Raw genomic sequence first — 22,615 nt, forward strand, 5'->3', positions numbered from 1 at the left:
ATGCCACCCTTTCCATGCGGTCTATACTGGTCTTCAGGGGACAGTACTACCCCTTCCTCTGTCTCTTGCCAGTGACGTTCTTCTCTGCCTGTTTTATACAACAGATATCAATCCTTGTCAACCTCCCCCCTGTGATGGGGGGCACCAGGGACAAATGTCTGGCACACAGCAGGTGTGCTGCCAATAAATGTCAGCTTTCTGAGGCCTGTCCCGGTCCTGTTGCAACTTTCCTGAAAAGGTGGGCAAGCTTTGGGCAGGGGGGTAGGGGGGTGAGGGGATTATGATGTCGGGGTTGGAGGGGGTGGGTAGTGCCAAAAGGGATAGGTGCCAGGTGGAGTGAGAGAATAGGAAAGTGGCTGCTGGAGTGGGCCCAGTGGTCACCATGGAAACCCAGGCTACCCCGCTCTCTGCTCTCAGTCCTGCTCAGCATTCTACTCCCCCAGCTCACTGCTTCCTGGGCCTAGAGCTCCTCAGGTGAGCACCACTGGGCTGGGTGTGTGAGCCGGCTGTTTCTCAACAACAGGAAAGCCACTGGGTGACTAATACAAAATCTATTTACACTTGATTATCTCCTTCCCGTCCAGTAGGTAGGTCATTCTGGTAAATGACAGACCAGCCAGGGAACTCTGCACAGTCCATGACAAGCCAGGCAAGAGGGTGGAAGGGCAGGTTTCAAAACAAGGCCCAGGAGCCCTAGGTTAGAAGTCAGGAGACCCACTCCGCAGCCTGCTGCTGTGTGACCTTGGCCAGCTCGTGCTCCTCTCTGCGCCTCAAGCAGAAAGAGGATGCTGGGTGAAAAGGACTGCTCTTCAAGGAAAGTTCTATCCTGACAGCTCCCAAGCTCAGGGAGGGCTGTGACCACCAGGGCTGGCTGAAGCCTGGGGCGGCATGGAGAGAGGGCAGCAGGGAGGGGGCAGGGTGTGAAGCACAGGGCCTGCAGGGGGCGAGGCAGGTGGGTGGGAGGGGAGTGAAAGTGAGGGGTCGTGGGGATGGTTTGTGGAGCAGAGCTGCGCAGAGCAGGTGAGGTGAGGAAGACACAATATGTGGACATTCTGGGAGCAGAGTCCACAGGAACTGCAGAGCTGGGAAGGGCCTGGACTCAGGGGCCCAGACAGAAAGGCCCTTTACTTTCTTAGCCACTGGAAGAACAGGGAAGGAGAACAGCACTGCCTGGAATCAGGGGGCAGAGATGGCGTCAAACACACGAGGAAGGTGGAAATCTCAGGTGGGGTGGCCAGAAATGACCTCCTGGACACCTAGTCAAGACTTGGAGAAGCGTTTGCTGGTCTTTCAAGGTGAAGACCTGTAGCTCTCAGCTCTGTCTGCCCTGAGAGCAGAGAGCGCAGTATGCACGCTCCTGGGAGGGTGTCAGGCAAGATCTGGGCTGGTGCCATGTGGAAGTAATGGGGGTGGGGTGAAAGGACGTACGGTCCTGACCAGGATGGAGGAGCCCAGTGTGACCACAGGAGCAGGGAACCTAAGAATTTATAAAGGCCCTCATGGTGCCCAGGGAAGAAGGCAAAATCTGATTTCCCAGGTGAAGGAATGAAGGCCCAGAGAGGAAAAGCAACCTGCCTCAGGTCACACAGTAGACCAGGGCAGAGCCAGACTCACATTGTCTGCCTCCTTCCTCCTGAAACATGCCACAGCCGGAACACAGACACTTGAACTTGGTACATACCATCATTCAGAAAGCGCACTGCCACTAGAAGACGCTGTACCAGAGGATGAGAAGATACAAAAGGATGTCCCTCCCCCCACCCCCTTGCCTTTAAAATTTGTGACTGGCTTGGGGTGCCTGGGTGGCTCAGTCGGTTAAGCGTCCAACTTCAGCTCAGGTCATGATCTCACAGTCCATGAGTTTGAGCCCTGCGTCGGGGTCTGTGCTGACGGCTCAGAGCCTGGAGCCTGTTTCAGATTCTATGTCTCCCTCTCTCTCTGTCCCTCCCCTGCTCATGCTCTGTCTCTCTCTGTCTCAAAAATAAATAAAAACATTAAAAAAAAAATTAAAAAAAAATTTGTGACTGGCTTTATCTGACGGTACCTACTAGCATATAGGAGAAAAATGGGCAGAAGGCAAGTTGTGAGCAAGGAAAACAGCCACATCTAGGCAGCGGGGTTCTGTGTGAAACGGTTTACTTTTAAATTCCTCTTATTATGCTATAAAGTTGATTTAACAATAAAAACATGCTAAAGACTTTTTAATGTGTAATTGCTTATAATAATAAAAATTATGGGAAAATGCTTTCAAGTAATGTTTATGTGATTCATCCTGCAAAATGATACTTTGAACAATTTTTTAAAGAATGTTAGGGTGGGGTGAATCAGACCTAAAAAAGGGGCCTAAGTAATGGTACAATTCCCAGTTATTTCTGTAGGCCCTTTGGGAGTACAGGACAGATGTAAGTGCTTTAGCTGCAGCTAAGAGCACTACTTTTGCTGCTTATTTAACCTTTCTGAGACTCAGTAGATTTGTCTGTAAAACGGGGATGCTGGAAGTACCTCTACCTTACAGGCTCCTTGTGAGGATTAAATGAGCTAATCATGGTTATGGGGCACCTGGGTGGCTCCGTCAGTTACGCATCCGACTTCAGCTCAGGTCATGATCTCATGGCTTGTGAGTTTGAGCCCCATATCGGGTCCTCTGCTGTCAGCACAGAGGCCACTTTGGATCCTCTGTATCCCCCTCTCTCTGCCCTCCCTGGCGCACTCCCTCTTTCTCTCTCTCTCAAAAATAAGTAAACATTAAAAAAAATAAATAAATGAGCTAATCATGGTTAAGTCCTTGGGGAAGTGCCTGGCACACACAGAAGCCTTTCTGTAAAAGTGAATGGCCACCATCCATCCCAATCACCACCACTACCTTGGGTACCTCTGAGAACTTCTGGGCTGAAAGCCTGGGGAGAAAGGGTCCCAGTTGAGAAATATTCTGCACCTTTAGGTCAACTAGAGTTTCATGACCCAATCAGTCTTTATACTAAGCTCCTGCCCCGCGTGCTTTTCCTATCATTATCCTATCAAAAGCCTCATTTCCTGCCACTCCTCTCCAGCAGAAAGATCCCACGCCTGCCTCCATGCCTTTGCTCAAGCCCTTCCCTCTGCCTGGGTTGCCAGACCCAGCTCTTATCACCACCTCCTACCACCTCTCCCCTCCCATCTCACTTGGATTGCCCAAACCGGAAGCCTTCACCCCTCCTCTGAGCTCCTGGAGATTGACCCACTCATCTCCACGCACCCACCACTGACCACCCGGGTCCATGCCTGTCTCCCTTCTTCATAGATATTCCTAAAGGCAGTGACAGTATGTGCCTAGTTTACATGGTCAAGTCTCAACACAACAGGGCAGGGCAAGGGCTCCAGGTTCGGCTGACCAAATGCACTGCAGAGGGCCTGAGGACCACCTGCTCCACTATCCTGCTGATTTGGCCACCTACCTCCAGGTGGGCAGGGACCCCGACAGGGAATGGCCAGAGAACTCAATAGTACGTAATACCAAGTGAAGGCCCAAATAGGCCCTTTGCTCCCCAATAACAATACTCTCATACACATGTGCAGAGCAGCATGTTCTTCCACCCGAGACTCACATCAGTGTTGTGTGCCCTATTTTACAATGAGGACACTGTGGCCATCAAGAGGCTAAGCATCTTGGCCCACCAGGCACCTGAGTCAGCCTGACTGGGAGCCCAGCGCCCTTCTCACCAAACCAGCAGGCTCCATGTGCCTGGGGCCCTCAAGCCTGGGGTTAAGACACAGGGAAGAGGGTAAGAATGGGCTGTGAGGTAGGGCTTTGGACAGAGGGTTGGCCTGGGGACACCAAAGACATTGGTGCAGGAAGGAAACTGAGGCCCAGATGGCATGGAAAAGGTCAAGGCCAGAATCTGACCTTGAGAGAAGGGTTGTGCAAGATGAAAAGGGGAATTAGGGCTGTATAGTTAGCACAAGCCAGGCTGGCACTGACAAAGGAAGCTGCCAGATCCTTTCCTATTCAGAGCTGGTATCCGGTACTCACTTCACGGGCCTGGTCTTAGGTGTCTAATGATGATGCAATGCACAGTGAATCATGACATCTCGGAACTCACGGTTGACACAGACTTCAGGGGTGGCTTGAGCCAACCACCCATCTGTTACTTGACTATCTTTATGTCATCTCTCAATGTGGGCTGTTTTGCCTCTGCCTGGATACCTCTAGGGATGGGCAACACATTGCCTCACAGGACAGCTTCATATTTAATTGGTAAGTTCAAAAACATCTCAAAAGGATTATGACTTTTTTTGAGCCCGTTTCTCTACCTATAAAAAGGAAAGCTTGAACTGGGTCACGAGCTTCCCCACTGGGTTCCACAGAGCCCTTGGGTTTTCAGTAGCTACCTCTGAAGCTGCTTTTGGGATGAGAGAGGCAATGGGGGCAGAGAGCAAAGCCCAGGCAATTCATGGGCATTTGGGTTGTGAGGTTCTGTGGAGAGCTTCACCTCCATCTTGAACCAGAACCTAATTCCTGTGGGTGATACAAAGGGGAATCTATGGAGAGGGAAACTGAGGCAGACAGAGGGAAGAGGTGAGAGAAGCCCCTGAGGAAGCAGGTGCACTTCTCCTCACCCTCTTTTGCAACCACAGCCTGTGGGGCTGGGCTGAGTTCTCTGTTCACAAAAGCACACCTCCCCAAAGCCTCCCCCATCCACCTGCTGCATGGAGTCAAGGAGGCAAGAACAAAACCCCATCAGCTAATCACAGGCTGTGTGAGCCACCTGGGGTAGGAGGGGGGTTCTGAAAATCAAGCTGCAGCACCCCAGGGCTGCACAGGCCCTGGACAAAATGTCCTGCACAGTGGCTGAAATAGGGCCTCAACAGTCAGCCTCACAACTCACTATCTGGCTACTTACTTAACCTCTCTGTGCCTCAGTTTCTGCATCAGTAAAACGGGCAGCTACACTTTAAAGGGTGATGGTGAGGGGAGCCTGGATGGCTCAATAGATTAAGCGTCCGACTTTGGCTCAGGTCATGATCTCACTGTTTGTGGGTTTAAGCCCCGTGTTGGGCTCTGAGCTGACAGCTTGGAGCCTAGAGCCTGCTTTAGATTCTGTCTTTCTGTCTGTCTCTCTCCCTCCCCAACTTGTGCGCGCTTGCTCTCTCTCTCTCTCTCTCTCAAAAATAAGTAAGTAAACATTAAAGAAAGAAAGAAAGAAAGAAAGAAAGAAAGAAAGAAAGAAAGAAAGAAAGAAAAAGAAAGAAAGTGATGGTGAGTATCCAACAAGAATTCACATCAAATGCTGTAAACAAGTACAAGAGCCTAGCAGCTACCTCCACAAATAGGTAAAAACAGAGGCACAAAATGTGTTGCCAAAGCTCAAACAGCCAGTTTGCAAACCAAACAGCTAGAAGTATGACCAACTGCCTGCTCTAAGACTACTGCTTTGCACGGGGAAACTGAGGCCCAAGGTCATTCAGGTGGCAAGTGGCCATCTCAGATCTGCTTGATTCCACCTGGGTTCCTTCTGCAGTAGTACAGAGAGGTATGCCATCTCAGGCAGAGAGGGGATGCTCTTCCCAACAGGGTTATTCCTATCTACCAAAGACGCTTGCCCTGTTCCTAGAAGTTGCATGCACACGTAAATGTTATAGCATGCACCCCATGATCCACTGCCCCCCTCTCCCCTGATGAGCTGCTTCCTAGAACATTTACACAGCACTGGCTCACCCCAGCCCCCTCTCCCTGCCATCAGTCAGAGCGATGACGTTACACACAAAGAATTCTGAGTCAAAGGGAGCTGCAGTAAGGTCGTTACAGCTAGAAAACGTCCTGTTTAATCACCTATTTCCTTAGAAACCGAAAATGTGGGTAAATTTGGGCATAGCCTGTAAGCTAGGAAGAGAGTGCAGAGCAGCAAACACAAGGATGACTCTTTGGAGACAGAATGCATAAGATCTTAACAGATCTCTAATTAAATCAAACCGCCCTGCCTTGGACCTAGCTGCCGTGGGTGTGTCTTATTAAAAAGCCAAAGTCCCACAGAACAGTTCTGTCCAGCTAAGCAGCTACTTGACACTGAGGTCCACGGATGCACCAAGGAGGAACCAGCTCCATTCCAAAGACAGCCGTGTCCACAATGTCTGGATTCCCAGATGTGCCCTTCCACCCCAGTCCCATGTTCTGCAGATGTAGGTCTGAGCCCCTCACTTGTACCTGTGTGACCCCAGGGAAGCGATTTGTCCTGTTTCCCTCATGTGTAAAGTGAGACACTACTTCCTTTTGCAGGGACATGGTGAGGCTTAAAAGTATATATGTCAAAGGGCCCAGTACAGAGCCTGGAGCTTGGCAGGGGTTCCAGCCTCAGATGGCTCCCGCCATTTCCTTATGTCCCGGATACGCCAGCATCAAGCACAAACATACACTTCCTCCAGGACTCCACCCCACAGACTGCCCTGCCAAGCACAGGCCACACTTGCCATTCTGCCACCAACTTACTATGTATCTTCAGGCAAGTATCTCTCCCTCTGTAGCCTCAGTTTTCCCATCTATAAAATGAGGCTGTTGGGTTCAAGTGGCCTTGAATATCCCTTGCTGCCTGACATCTGAATGTGGCAGAGGGTCCCAAAGTCACTCCTGTAACCACCACTCCTTTAACCCTGGGCTGACATGCCCCCGGTGCTCCCACAGAGCTGACAGTTCACCAAACCCGGTGGAGATGATGGCATGTAGCAGCGGGAGTGGGTATCACTACAGTCCTGAGGTGAACAAGATTCCACCAGCAGACCTGTTTCCCTAAGTCGCTGGAGGAGAGCAGGCTACCCCTCCGCCAGGTGCCAGCCCCAGCTCTCTGCCTCTTGCTGCCCACAGAGGCCACTCTCCCAGGAGAGATCAGGAGAGAGCAGGAGGCCCTACAGAAGTCTGGTCTAATCACTCCCTGCCTCAGCCTTTTGCAAAGTGGGTAAGCGTTCTGGAGGCCACACTGGTGGCCAGAGAATCAGTACCCAGGAACGGGAGAGCATGAGGCAGAGTCTTAGAGGCAGGGTCTGGATTTGTACCCGTATTTTTCAGCAATTGTTGCATGCGGTCTCCTCAACCCTATGAGCTACACTCGGCATGGGCGCAGCATACACTAAGTGCTCAATGTTGCTTCCTTTCCCTTTCTTCTTCTAATTTGAGAGGAATCAAGAGAATGTACCCAAAGACATGAACACCGAGCAAACCATAAGAGGGCCACTTTAGAAAGGGGCATCTGTAACCCAAATCCCAAGACACACAGGGCACCAATTCACTAGGCCTCAAAAGTCAAAGCGGCTCCCAACCTGCTTCTGGCCATGCTCCTGCACTCTAGTCTCATGTGGTACCCCTGTTCATGTTCCTGCCCGGTGTGGGGTCACAGGGGGCCAATCCATAGGACTATTCTTTTGTCTCTGGACCATCCTCCTGAGCCAGGAGGACCCACGTGTGTGGTTTCTCCCTACTGCCTGCTCATGCCAAGAGTCTGAGATGGCAGACACCTCATAACCATTCACTCCTTAAAGATGCCCTAAGCAGGGTACTACACACATAGCCACTTTCTTCTGGGTCCCACATGACTATTTGGACAAGGTTTTGTCATCTGGGGCCAACAGGAAAACAGCCACGGTGGGGAAAGTCTCTGTATTTTTTATAAACCTGCCATGTAGACCAGAGGACTTAATGCTGCTTCCAGCTACATGCCAAAGATTTCCTGGTATGGGGCCAGGGATAATTTTGTCCCCAACGATCGAACACCACCCCCCCCTTCTTCTACTAGGTACTGAAAGTAAGATGACCCAGCATGATTCTTTGATTGCCCTGGCTGCTAGGAAGCTCCAGGCTAAGTTTTCGATCTCAAAAGCTGTATTTTTCTTCAGCAGAAATTCCTTTTGTATTTTTTTAGTTCTTACCTTGGGTAACTGTTACTTGGTGCCCTGTACTTTTTCTGGACTTTCAGTGTGCCCTGCCAGGTTCTTCCTGATGTAGGTGTGACATGAACTGGTGAACTGTAGTGAAGATTCAACACAGCACTATCCTCCAACCACCGTGGTGCAAGTGCAAACCTTCCCCTGCTGAGGCTGGCTGGGCACCTGCCAGGAGCGGCCCCTCTGCCTCCCTGCTGAGTCCCTGTGCCAGCAGCTCTGCTTACCTGTCATGATCCTCTGGGCCTCGTAGGGCTCCATGTAGCCAGCACTCTCTCCCTTTCCTGCTTTGTTCTTGAGATCATTCTTGGCATCGAAGGGATCAGAATAGTCATCAGCAATGGTCACCTGCAGGGAGCAAGATGGCAGGAGTGTGTGAATCCACCTCTGGCTTTCTGCTTCACTTCTGTTCACAACCAGGCTTTGTTCCAACAAACATAAATGGAGCCTGCCTCATACCAGCAAGGAGGGGGAGGTGGAGACAGGAAAGAGCTGGTGCCTGCCCTTAGGGAGCTCCAATTCTCGTACCCCTAACAAAGAGACCCACACTGGCAGTGCTCCTTACAAGGGAGGGGCCTCTGAGCAGGCAGCCTGGCTGTTCCGGGCACAGCCATGAGAACAGAAGGGCATCTGGGTAGGGAAGCACAAAGGCAAGGACCTGGAGGGCGTCTTTGGGGAATGTGAGTTGCTCAATTTAATGGAATGGAAATGGAGGAAAGTTGGAAATGAGATAGCAAAGCCTAGAGATGCTGACATGCTCCTGGTGCTGGCTGAGGCCTAGAAGAGCCTGCCTAGAGATAATTATGTTCAGCGTTCCATCTTCCCCCAATCTGGAACACAAGCATGCCTTGGGTAATCAGACAACAATTTGGTGAGATCAACACACTGCAAACATGACCGTGGCCCCAGGCAGACCCAAAGAAAATACAAAAGCAGCTCAGGGACCCATAGACTGCCATGGTCAGAAAGGGGCTCGGAAGCAATAAACTGGAAGACTCTTCTGTAACAGATGGGGAAACTGAGGTCCAGAGAGGGAAGGGGCTTGACTAAGACCCTCAGCCATATCCTCTGCCTCTCAGGGCTGTTCTCTCGGCCTCCTCACTTGTCAGCATTTCAGAAAACAGCAAAGTTCCACCGAATACAGAGTCACCTCGGGGTAGGCAGCGGGGGCAGGGAGGGGAGTCCTAGGAGCACGTGAGAATCTGGGATGTGAACACTTTGGAGACAAAGTTCCACATTTTCCCCGGAGAAGAGTAAAAATTCTTGGGCTAAGAGTAAACATGGCAGTTTCTCCTCCCATTTCTGACTTTCTAAGCTTCATAAAGGGGCACACTTACTAGTGGGGAAACCCACTCCCTGTCACAGCACCCTAGCCCCACAGCAAAGTTGCTGTGACCTCCGTGGAGTTCTTTGCCCCTTTGGTCACATCTGGCAAAGGGCAAGTACTCAGCCTCCCAGCCAGGGCCACCCAGCTGCCTCTCTGGAGAGGGGATAGGTTAGCATTTCTCTCAACCCTTGGGGTTACATGAATTGTTATTTAAATTGTGGGTTTAATTAGAAACCACAGGAGCCTCTTCTCTCTCCCAGCTCCTGGAATGTAAAGCATTTGAGGGGCCTATAAACCCGGGGGAAGGGAAAATCCCCCTTTGTCTGCCTGGTAAATGGCAGCTTGTGGCAGCAGCCCTGGCAGAGGGAGCAAGTGACCTTCAGCTGCCAGGAATGTGATGCCCGCGGAGGGACAGCGTGCAGCAGCCCTGTCACTGGCATGCGGCCGGTGGGGGCGGGGGGGGGGAGCTGATGGGAGGCATGGCACATAGCAGTCACTGCTCCCTGAACAAGAGCAAGCTTATCAGGGAATGACCCAGGGCGGGAGCGCCCGAAATCTGAGTATGTGTGACCCCACTGCCACTGCTCTGCCACTGCTTCATTGTGGCTGTGGGACAGGCTTAGAGTCCCAGCGGGGACACTTCCAGATGCTGACATGGTAATCGTGGCCTTTCTTGAGACTCACTGAGCTCAAATGACACCAGGCAGGGGGAAAATGGGGATGGGGGGGAGCGCTGGGTCTGGCAATGTCTTTCACTTGATATTTCTACTCTACCATTTGCAGAATACATTAGGGAGAAAATTATACACGTGAACCACTGTCAAATAGAACAGCTCAGAGGCTGATCTGGTGTAGGGTTTTGTGTCTCAGAGTTCAAGCGACTAGAAGTCCAAATGGAGAAAACCATGAGCCTGATGTGGATGACATCTATTCCACACAGCCTTACCATCTCTTTTCAACATGAACATCCTCCATCTATTTCAGGAAGGGAGCAAATATTTCCCCAAGAAAACCAAATTATTTTGGGGGGATTAGCTGAGGAAGGGGGAAGACAGGGGAGGGATTGGGCTGCCGTCTCCGTAATCTGGAAATCAACATTCCAGCTCCTTTCGGAAGTGCTCTGTAATTTGCAAACAGGGAAGGCTTGCAGGATATAAACCAAATCTTTGTTCGCCCTGGGACAGGAGCTCTGGGAGGCCTTCAGTTCAGCAGACACTATCTGTATTTTCTAATTAAAACGAGATCTGAGCTCAGGTTGTCAAGGGGCCCCCAGCTGCCTGCCCTGCTTACTTCCGTTTCAATAAGAATTTACAAATCCTAAAACCAGGAAAAGCCCCTGGTCTCTGCTGACATATGGTTCCAGTTATACCTGCTGACAGTTGAAAATCCTTCCATTAGAAAAAAAAAAAAGTTTAGAATTGTTAGTTTAAGAAGCAAATAGGAAGGTTCCTAAAATGTATATTTAATCAATTTGCTTTCCAACTTCAAAGTGAGGTTGGTGGAGGGGAGGGAATCTGAGGTTTGAGCAACCTGAAACTTGGCAAACACTTAACTGAGCTGTCTGACCTTTTGCAAAATCATGTCCTGGTTTTTGGAGTAAAAGTTTAACCAGGTGCTGGGAGAGTTGAGCAGGCAGTTAACGAGAGTGCCCGAGCAACTTGCCACAGGCCCTGGGCCACAAGCACTGAGCAGTGTAACTGCTGTCCCAATTGCCCAGCTTGCACTGCAAGTCAGGAGGGCTGGCAGGGGGCTTGAGTGAACGTTGCTGATTTTCTGAGTTAAAAGAAAGGGAAGCAGTTTCCCCAGATGTGGGTTTGGATTCCTACTGGGGCTGACACTGCTTTGCTTTAAAATGTCCTTGAATCTAATAGAACAATTCAACCCAAAGGGAGCCAGTCGGGACTTCTCTGCAGGTCAGGCTACCTGCGCTTGTGAGAACTTTTCCTTGATTTCCATCTTGGATTGGTGAAGACCTGACTGGCATTGGGCATTGGACCCCTTCACGGGCCTGCTCATGGTCCCACAGGCACAGAGCTTAGAGGGGGCCAGCCTACTGGTCTCACAACTCCACTATGCAGCTGAGCAGCAGCAGAAAGGTGGGCTGTTGCAGCCTGTCCAACCAGCGGGTCACAATCGCCTTCTTGGCCTCCTGGGATGGGTGCACTGGTCCATCTCCAAAAAAGGAAGAGGGTTATGGCTAAACCCTAGGCAAGGCTTTTCTTGCTTTCAAACAAAACTAGAGACCTCAGGTCAGCCCAGTGCTCCAGAGGACTTTCACAGGCTTATAAAGCAGTGGGTTCATGGGGGTCCTTGAGAGACCTGCTTTAAATTCTCATTTTGTAATAGCCCACTGCAACCCAGAGGGTTTCAGAATTCCACCATGCTTGCTGCCTTTCTGAATAGGCTCTGTGAGCTGGCTGCAGACTGCAGTCGGCTCCACATGCCTCTTTTCTGGTTTGCACACACTGCTATGTGAAACTGGTCCCTCCCTTCCAGTAGTCTGAGGCCTGGGTGTTTTTATCTTGGGAATTTTGCTTTGTGATAGGAAGTAGTCTTCCTGTTCACGCCCAAAGGGAAGCACTAGAGGAAGATGGGTGTTGCCACTTGACCACACTTGGCCACATGCTTTTCTGAGACAGCCACACCTGTGGGGAGAGCCGGGTCCTCTTCCCATGCTCTCAACGGAAAGGTAAATTGGCAAAGCCTCTTTGATGGGACAGCTATTGGCAAAGCCCATGAAAATCCAAAAATGCACATGGATTGACCCAGCAATTTCATTTCTTGATATTTATTCCCAAATGTGCACAAGGAGCCAGGTAAGGATGCTCACAGGAGCACATAATAATGAGAAACTGTAAGCGCCTGCTATACCCATCAATAGGGGAATTGCTAAATAAACCGTGCTAGTTCCATACTATGAAATATTATAGAGCAGGTTTAAAAAAAAAAAAAAAGCAGTTGCTCTATATGCACTAACATAGTTCTCTACAGCATAGCTTTGAATGGAAAGAAAGCAGGTTGTAGAATAATAAAATACAACATGATACCTACTTATGAAAAATGAAACAGAAAGCTCTATTAATGTAAAGAAAAGACCTAGGGAGAAATAAACTTTTTTTAAAAAGAGATTTTATATATTTTTTAAGTAATCTCTACACCCAACATGGAGCGTGAACTCACAAACCTGAGATCAAGAGTCACATGCTCTATGGACTGAGCCAGTTGGGCATCTCTAGGGAGATATAAACTTTAAACAGATATCTCCTCTGGGGCAGCGAAGGCCTGAGATTGAGTGGTTAGAGGAAATCAAAGGAGATTTGCCTGTAATGTTAATGTATTTTTCAAATAAGGAAAACTTATTAATGTGTTACATGCAAAATTAAACTTCTTAAAAAAGCACTCTTTTCATAGGCTATTTTTGGTACAGTAGATAAACTGTTTCCCAAACTTGCCTGGAGATAGGAATGGCCTGGAATGCTTGTTAAAAAAACAGATCCCTAGCCCCAATAATCTGTATATTTAATAAGTAACCCAGGTGATTCTTACCAGGAAAGTTTGAGAAGCTTTCAGCTACAGCCAGCCCCCTCCCCCACCAATCTAAAGCTAAACCTCCAGATATTACTCTGGAATTTCACTTTCCCCAGGTATTTCTCAGCCCTGTTCATTAAACTGAAGTAAGAAGTCAATGTTAAACTCAGCTCTCTCTTGCTTTCTTCCCTGGGGATTAAGTAGAGTAAGAGATGACCCAACATGCCTTGGTCCATCTCCAGAATCTAAGACGTAGAGGTAATGGCATTCCCTGTGTAATTCTGAGGGCTGGCCCCAGATGAAGCAACACAGCCTGGGCAGGGGAGAGAGGGTTACCAGGCAAGACCCTGCCCTGCCCTGCCCCACGAGGGGAGACTGGGCCATGAGGATGTGCAAGGTTCTCTGTCCTGGAGCATAGACCCGTTTAGGTTATGTCAACATGGCTCTCAGCAAACTCTGCAGGGAGATCACACAGCCCCAGGAAAGGTGACAGGACTGTGGACAGTAGCCACTGCTGAAATGCGTGAGGCATCCCTGCTTTAAAAAAAAAAAAAAAAAAAAAAAAAAAAGGCGTGATAAGAGAGGCAGAAAAGCACCACCTTCTGGGAATGGGTGACCCACGCTGTCCCTTCTGCTCCATGGGCACCTCCTCTGAGCCATGTGGTCACTTCCACGAGCTCTGCTGCCTATGGGAACTGGTGGCATTGGGCTGCCCCAGCTCAACCACTTGTTGGATGAGGCAAGAGAATTCTCCCTCATTCTGTGCTGCTTTTCTTTCCCTGGGAAGTGAGGGGGCAGCACCCCATGAGGTCCTGGGTCCTTTCCAGGCCCATGACTTCTACCCCAGAGCAAATTGCATCTGAACACACCTGGGAATGTTCTACATGGTCCCAGTCGGTCCGTTTCCTCACCAGTTTGCCATTAAAACTATACAAGTTTTCTTAACAGTTTGTGGGTCACAGACCTCTTTGGAAATGTGACAGCTGAAGATGTGGCTCCCTCCAGTTTATATATGTCTGCAAAGCCGCAGGGCTCACATCAGAAAGGTCAAGAGTACCATGTTAAGACCAAGTCCCTGTGCATTGAGCCACTTTAAAGAACAGCTAAGATGGGACATACTCTCTGTGCCTTATATAGGCAGTGGGTGCAGACTCTATCATAATTCAACACACATCATTCACCTGCTGAAAATACAGTGTGATGTGTGACTGGCCTCCCATTCATTTGGAGGTGGGGAGTGGGGGGCACAGGAAAGGACAGCATGAGTCCACTTATCTTGGCTTACAGCCACACAGCACCCAAGGCAACCTGGCTCCTTCTCTCACTGTGGAGGTCAGGAGGGATCCCTGAAGGTGACCAAACAGCATGCAGGGCATGAGGTGGCAGCAGCAGCCAGAAGGCTCCCTGCCTCTGTCCCCCAGTAGGGGACTGGGCAGACCGGAGTCCTGGTCCTCCTTTGAGATCCACCATGACACAAACCCTGGCAGGCATGATGTCCCCATGATGGAGGCTCTGTTGCCATGCCAACTAAGAGATGACATTAAAGAAACTGAAATGTTGGGGTGTGGAGATGGCTTCAAATGACCAGCAGGCTGTCTAAGAAAAAGACAGTGGACAAATGTTCTGCACATACCCAGAAACTATATAGAAGCAAGCTCGGGGAGTCAAAAAGGACATCTAATGGCCATAAGGGGGCATGCTGCCTGGAAACCAGAGTTCCTACCATTTCAGTGTCCAAACAGAGGTGCCAAGGTGGGTGTCTGCTTTGGGTAGAGCTCAGCTCACCGGCTATCACCTGTCTGTGCTCTGTTTTCTTAGCACAGATTCAGCCGCCCTGCAGCAGAAGTTCAGCTTCCAGAACCGCCTAGATGGGTGGCTGTTTGCAGAACCCCCACTGTGACCAAGGTAGGCGATATTTCCAAAGCTCAAAGCTGACCAGCAGCAGCTGCCTGGGGCCGTGAAAATACACAGAAAATGGCACCGCAGAAAGGAAGGACATCACCAAGCAGGGACGGCCCTGCAGAGTAACTCTGGACAGCCTGCTTTATCTCTGAGTTTCATCAATTCACCTGTGGAACTGAACAAGAAGATGGCTTGGCTTCTCAGCTTCACATGAATGTTATGAGGAGAAAACACTGAGATGATTTGGGGACGCGTCAGCGGTTTACAAAGAAAAGGCGATGGTGGCAACTTCTGGGGGCCCAGGATGGAGCTAAATGCTGGGCAGAGTCTCTGCTCACAAGCGGTGGAGATTTAGTGAAGAAGACAAAACAGAGACCTAAGAAGAACCCATCAAGGCTCCAGTGGTGACAGAGAAAACTAGCTGCAATTAGGCATGACAATAGCTGTCAGAGTTCTCAACCACAAAAAGAAAAATGTTTGTGCACAATCCTTTTTTTCCTTTTATGCTTTGGGTAAGATGTACCTCCTACTCGGGGGCACTTGGCTAAGAAGAAGAGAACCTCGTGGGACCCCCGGGGCCACCCCACCTGTGTGCTGGGAGGCAGCAGCGTGCTCCTGGTCTCTAGACTGCGTCCAGGGCTCCGAGCGGTCCAGAGAAACAGGCTGGGACACACATGGGGCTGCGGAGATGCCCCAAGTGGAGATGCAAGCAAGCACCCCCTTGCTCATTTCTCCCGGTCCCTGGCTTTAACCATCATAGACAACTCTCCTTACAGGTGAACCAATAAATCATTTCTGACATGGCAAGGAAATTAATCTGGGGAAGATTAATTAGCTACATTCTCGTATTCAGCGGCAACTCCTGGAAATCAGATGGAGGGGAGCACTTTTTCACACTGACCTAGGACTGGTTCCCTTTCTTTCCTCTGAGGTCTGATTCAGCCATGCAGAATTCAGAATTCTGCCTAAAGTTCTAAGCCCCTCTTTTCATGCTTGGAGGTCAAGTGCTTCCAGTGGCCGGGAGTTCATGACTTCATAATTCAGTCACATGGGCAATCTGCCTCTGGCAGGCGCCACCCATTGCTTTGTGCAGACCTTGGGGGCTCTATTGCACACGCTTCTTTACAGACCAGCCAGTTATCTTGCCCCGCATGTCAGGAGGCCAGGGGTGTTTCAAGTGGTCTCCACTGGTCTTTCCAGTCCTGCCCCTCCCACGGCCACAGCTGCTTGCCTAGACACCTGCAGGCTCCAACTTGTTAGGAAAAACGCATTTCAAATTACAGCCTCTGTCAGCTCCTCTCAGGCCCTGCTTGCTCAGCCCCTCTCTCTCTCTCTCACACACAGTCACACACACACACACTCCTCACCCTCCCTCAGTTTAACCCCGTGGAGAAGGCTCTGCGTCCTGGGTGGGAGACTGCTGGAGTGAAGCCCAGCTCAGCCCTCTGTTTACCTCAGAAGCTTGTTGAATAGGTCATAGGGACTGGCTTCTCAGCATCTCTCAGCAGTGGAAGGTTCTATTTTGAACTCAGAAATAGCTCAATCCTAGAATTTAATTGCCTTCCGCTAGGACCAGAGACAGAATTCACTGCATCCCTCCTGAGGACAGAAGCACACAGTGCCACAGTCTGCAGTGGCATTACATGTGAGGTCAGAGTGGAAGAGTCCTGGGAGATAATCTAAGTCCAATGGGTTTCAAATTTTTATGTGTGGAATTGTGTAAAGGAAACCTCACATGGAACCCCAATATGTACCAGTACCCAATCTGAAAACATTGAATTTACTGGGGAGCAGGAGGCCCCGAGGAGGAGGGGTGGTAAAGGTCAATACCCAAAACAGGTAACCCAACGTTTCCTAATACACAGGTCCATGTTGTTTCTGTAGTACCTATATGGCTATCTAATGTTTCTTCTAAAATCATTCCTAACATGGGGAAGCTGGCTGGCTCAGTCAGGAAGGCATACGAATCTTGATCTCAGGGTCCTGAGTTTGTGCCCCACGTTGGGTGTAGAGACGACTGACTAAATAAATAAATAAATAAATAAATAAAGTTTAAAGAAATCCTTCCTAACATTGTCAATTTGCACAAGCACTCTCCCCACCCCTAGGAAAAGCTTAGCGCCTCTTGCAAGGACCAGCACTCTTAACATCCATCTATCATCTCCCCCCCCCCCTTCCCCCAAGACAGCTCCCTGTGGGAGGTGGGCCCCAGGCAGCAGCATCCACTGAGCCTCCCTTTGTCCTCCCCTAGGCTCTGGCTCAGCACTGCCCAGCCCTCCGACAAACCCCATCAACTTCCACCTAGCTTCCCAGACAGTCCTTTCTTGCAAGTTTCTTGCTCAAGTGGGACAAGTGCTCCTCCTGGGGTTTGGGGTCACTGCCTAGAAAATGCTCTCAGACCAGCCCTGGATCAAGAAGGGTAAGAGTGGGATTTTCTTCTTTCCTTTGCAGAACACTTAGGGTTGGAGAACATATCATCTGGAGCAGGGACGTGGGATGGCTCTCAAAGTCCTTTACTGCTCCATGCCTCAGCTGCCTTGTTTATAAAGTGACAAGAGGATACGGACTAAACGGACCAGTATTAAGTGATGGACTTAGAATGGGTCCAGCACACAGCAAGTGCTCAAGAAATGTCAGGTGTGATTATCATCATCTCAACTGTCATCTAGCCTGATGGATCCCCTCGTCTTATGGGGGAAGAAACTGAGGCCCGGAGAGGGAAAGGGGCTTATGGAGGTCACCTGGATATCCAGGAAGAGAATGCTCATTACTGGAGTGACAAAACCAAACTCCCACCAAATCGTAACCACAGGAGAACCTGTTATTTGTATGTATGTATAGCCTGCCTGCTTCCAAAATGAGTTTTGGACAACTGAATTTAAGTGATCTTTCTGTGCCTGGTAGGCCCGGCCCTTCTGCTGCTTTCTTCCTGAGAAAGGATCAGGAATGCCCGTGAGGCTTTCTCACGGTAACAGAAGACTCTGTACAGTAAGAACAACTTCTCCAGTGTTCTCACAGGAAAAGTATGTAAAGAAAAACAGAGCCTAGAAGCCAAAGGCCTTTAGCTACAGTACCTTTAAAAGCCAGGCCTCTGTGCAGGCTGTGGAGATGAGCTGCAGTGGCTGGGTGAGGCGGGGTCTCTCCAGCCCATGTGAGCTCCGTGCCCAGAGCTGAGATTAAGGGGAGAAAGGGCTCAGGCCAGGTGCAGCCCAAGTGACTGGCAACCCCGGCCCTGGGATCCGTACTAAATGAAGGGGCACTTCTCTCTGAATGGATCCCATTAGGATGATGCATGCACATTTCTAACACAAGAGCCGCAAGGCAGGCCAGAGCATCTTAAAACACAAGCAGCACTAAACAGCTGCCCTCCCCCCAAAGTCACCACCTTTTTATTGAAGACATGCAGCATCGGCCATAATTACCACCACCAGATTTGAGGGTTCCCAATTATATTCCGCTTAATAGTGGGTGCTCAGTAATAAATGGTGATTCACTTTTTAAAATGATGCCATCAAGCTTCAATTAACTCTTTCTCACATGCAGACCTCTAGGCTAAGAAACTGCCCCTGAACCCCAAAGCACTTCTCATATGTACTCAGCACTTTCCAATGTAAGTACAGGAAAGTTATTGCTGACAGAGCTTTGCGACAACAAACCTGTCTGTAACGGTGTCAAAGCCTTGTTCAATCACATTTACCCCATCCTCACAACCTGCCAGGCAATGAGCTCTGAGCTGGGATGTGGCAAGAAGCAGAGGGAGGCCTGTACCCCTGCCTCATGGAGCATCCAGTCTCCAGGGAGAGCAGTATTAATCAGTTTACCTCCCCGCAGAGGGCAGGAGATACTCAGCAGGCTTGTTTGAGGCAGACGAGTATGTGCACGGGTGAGGCCCCTTCGTACCCTTTCCTGAATTGCAGCTATGTGGACACCTGTCTGCTTCGCCAAACCTGGGAGGCAGGTTCTGGAGCCGGTTCCCTCTTTACCACGGACAGCCCTGGCGTGCAGTAGGGCCCCTACAAGGTGTGCCAGGCGGGAGCCAGGGCAGGCAGGGATGCTGAGGGCGGTACTGGATTCAGAGGTTCGAGCTTCAGTGCTTCCTGGCTTCTCACCAGCTGTAGGGCTCTGGGAGGGTGTCTACCTTTTCCGAGACTGAGTTCACCCACCTTCACTGGGAGAACATCTTCCTCCTGGAGCAGAAGGAGATTGAATCAATGGACCTACGGGTAACACAATGGCTGGCACATTGTGTCGGCAAGGTAGGAGGCACTGGAGAACATGGAAAGGATGCTGTTCTCACCTTTGAGATGCCACAGGCCACATATCTTAGTCTGGGTTCCCCCAGACACAGACCTTGAAGCCAGGACTCAGGTGAAAGCCCTTTATTTGTGACCTGAAACTTATGAGGGATGTGGAAATGGGCCAGGGAAGGCAGCAGAAAAGCTGGCTAATCAAGCCAACTACCAAGGTGGGCAACTAGAACTTCATCCCACAGGAAAAGTGGGGTGGTGGGGAGGGGGGGGCAAACACCAACTAACTCCCGGAGTCACCACTGGAGGCTGCTCTTGGGTCCCTGCCCTTGGCCACTCTGGTGTTTGTGGGAAGGGTGGCTATCTGCATCCCAGCTTCTGCATGAAGCCCTGGGGCAGATATGGGTTCAAGACCACTGAAGAAGGTCAGACCGCAGGGGTGGGAGGGACTTGGTGCGGCCTGACAGCATCAGATAGCTGCCTAGGACAGAGGAAGCCTCATGGAGAAGGAGTGAGGTGAGAGGAGAGGTCCACCGGGTAAGTTCACCCAGTTGAAGCCATAGGAGGGCCAGTCAGATCGACCTGGGCTCCTATGCCACTTGACCCCTCACCTGCCCAGCTCACTGCTTTCCTCTGAGTTCCAGTTTCCTCATCTGTGAAATGGGAAGAAAGATCTCCCTGTCCCATCTCCCTCTGGGGATTTAGCGCAGATAATCATTTTGTAAATGCAATGGGGACTGTTACTGAATCTAGGAATCAGGCTATCCCCACAAGCCACCCTTCTCAGTACAGGTAAGCTTCCCTACACGAAGTCCCATGGGTCATTTTCTCCTGGGCCAAAGATCAAGTAGGCAGCTCCCCAAGGAAACACCCGGACAAAACCAATTTTGGGGGACCAAATGCCAGCATGGCAGCTGTTGCCTATGAAGAGCTGTTGTCCAACGGGCGGGGCTGGTGTACCATGTGAGTACCTGGGAAGGCCACGCCGGGCAGATGGCACCACAGTGAGCCTGTGTGTGGACAGGCCGCAGCTCTTTACGACTGGCTAGTGGTACATCAAAGCACTACAGCGACCCCATGTCTCTTACCCTGCAGCCAGGGGTGCTGGCTTCCCACCCCCTAGACAGAGAAGTAGCGGCCTCCAGTGAGATAATGGAAAAATGAATCTCCTCCTTTTCCACACATAATATAGGTCAGGGCACAACCAGAAGTACAGAAGGGCAAAAACCCTGACCTGGTAATGCCCATCCTAGTATGGGGTGAGTTACCTGGGGACACCCACAATGCAGCAAGCAAAGAAGTTATGGAATCTTTATGGATTAAAAGAAAATGCTTTTTGGCATCTCAGCAAGTGACAAAAATCAGACTTCAAGAGTACTTTCAGGAGGATTCCATTTTTCTAAAGTATAACACCAAAAAAAAAAAAAAAAGATGGAGAAAGAAAAATGTGCTTATGTGCATAGAAAAAGGACTAGAAGGAAATACAGTAAAACACAGCACCTGTCACCTGCTGGTTCACAAGCCTTCTCTCTGATCAAGACCTCCAGCACCTGGGCAATGGACTAGAAGACAATAGGACCACTGAGCTTTCCACGCTCAGGGAACACATTGTTCCACACCCACTCCATGGTCTCAGAGCCTCCCCTCATGGACCTGGACCCCTTGCTGTATCCTACCCAGAGATGTCTACTTTGTAAACATGTGATGATTTCAGACCACTCTGGCCTTTGCCCTGAAAACCCTCGAGTGCTGCCACCGTGCCAGAAGTTTTCAACACCAGGGCAGTCTGATTGGCTCTGTCCATCCCCACCCCACCCTTGTCTAGTCACAGCATAAAGGGGCACGAGCAAATGCTAGATGAGTCAGTGAGTTAATGAATCCAGGGAGGGTCTACTGGGCCATTTCTCTCTGCAGGGAAGCCCAATGTCCATGCCCATAAGGGCATAAGGGGCCTCTCACAGTAGGGCATTATAAACAAGCACACTTTTACTCAAGCATTTGTAAACTTCCTGGCTTGGCTGCTTACTAGCTTGCATGACGTTAGGTAAGCCATATGACTTACTTGAACTGTCTGTCCTTAGTTTCCCTCACTGATAAAGGATAAATACTACTAAGGTTTCCCTTACGAGTTCACTGTGAGAATTGTTTTCATATCTGTCAAATGCTAGGGCGCCTGGGTGGCTCATTCGCTTAAGCGTCCAACTTTGGCTCATGATCTTGCGCTTCTTAAGTTTGAGCCCCATGTCGGGCTCTGTGCTGACAGCTTAGAACCTGGAGTCTGCTTCCAATTCTGTGTCTCCCTCTCTATCTGCCCCTCCCCAGCTCATGCTCTGTCTCTGCCTCTCAAAAATAAAAACATTAAAAAAAATTTGTCAAATGTTTAGAACCATGCACACAGCAAAGGTAAGCATCACGGAAGTATTTAGTAAATAAAATAAGTAAATATATACATACATGTCTAGCACATGCACCTGCACCTAGACATGCGTGCACATGAATGTCCACAGAAACACACATGCTCACATTCCCATGTGCTCCAGCAGAGCATGACCTTGATTTGCTTTTTCCAGACGGGTTTTGAGGTCAAATATGTGTACTCTACCACAGCCAATGGGCAAAGAGAGAAGGGCTACAGTCTGCCCTAAACAATAATAACCCACTGAGTAAAGTCTAGCCAGTGTACTGACCAATAGCCATGACTGAGAACCCTGGTCATTTGTACCAATCCAGTTATCCATCAGGCTTTTCTACACCAGTATGCTGCTCCAGTCAGAGAGCACCCTGCCCCACCCAACCCTGTGACAGGTGACTCCGGACCCACTGGACCTCAGCGATGCACAACACCTCTGCCTGGAGATACGGAGCTACCAGAGCAAACAACAGTGGCCAAGAGCACACAGAGAGCCCAGATAAACTCTGCCTGTCTTGCCTCCTTCCTGTAGGTTTGTAAGAGGCCTCACCTCTATAATCCTCTCCACAGGCTTCTTTATCTGACCTCAAGCTTCTGTGCAGAGGGATGGGGAGAGCAGAGGAGATGTCTAAGTGGGGATTTCAGGGAGTTTCAAAGGCCCAGTCCAAAGCATTCTATTTGTTGGGCTTAGTATGACAGGTTATTATTTTTACATGCCGGTACTTCAGGAATTTGACATATATGTGCCCAGGGCCAGCTACAAAAGCCTGTGGCCTCTGCAGTCACATGGGGCTCTGTATGTGGTTTCACGCTCTGTTGCCATCTTGAAACCGTCAATAATTTTTGAGTGAGGGCCCACATGGATTCTTATTTTTCAGTGGAATGAGCCCTACAAATTACGTTGCTCATCCTGATGGTCTTCCACATCCAGAAGTTCCCATGGGGAACTTGGGACCCAAACTCTAATCCCTTCCTCTCTCCAACTGGGCACCACTGGCTAAGTCACACTCCCTGTTGTGACCTTAGTTTCCCCATCTGTAAAATGGGAAGGAGACAGCAAACTTCAGGGCCAGAATTCTGGATTTCACAGACCACTATAATTACCAAAAGAGGGAGGAGAAAAGACACAGGATCACAACACTAAAACCCAACTACCATATGTCCCTATTGACATTTTCTAAAGGAAAGAACAATAAACAAAAAGGAAATTGAGAATAAAGTACAATTCTTTAAAGGATGAATTTAACTTCATAAAAAGACTCCCTAACTTTTCACTTTTCTAATTACCTTCAGGGA

At 49.8% G+C, this 22,615-nt stretch overlaps 1 protein-coding gene across 1 annotated transcript in view; it reads right to left on the bottom strand.

The window, feature by feature from the left end:
* The window catches only part of SHB (SH2 domain containing adaptor protein B), a 135,213-nt gene that overhangs the window by 77,986 nt on the left and 34,612 nt on the right, over window positions 1–22,615 (bottom strand). The window contains 1 exon segment of the mRNA XM_030293834.1: window positions 8,133–8,253. Within this exon segment, the coding sequence (XP_030149694.1) occupies window positions 8,133–8,253 (121 nt within the window).

The sequence above is a fragment of the Lynx canadensis genome, chromosome D4 (assembly GCF_007474595.2).
Source record: "Lynx canadensis isolate LIC74 chromosome D4, mLynCan4.pri.v2, whole genome shotgun sequence".
In the NCBI taxonomy this organism is placed as follows: Eukaryota; Metazoa; Chordata; class Mammalia; order Carnivora; family Felidae; genus Lynx; species Lynx canadensis.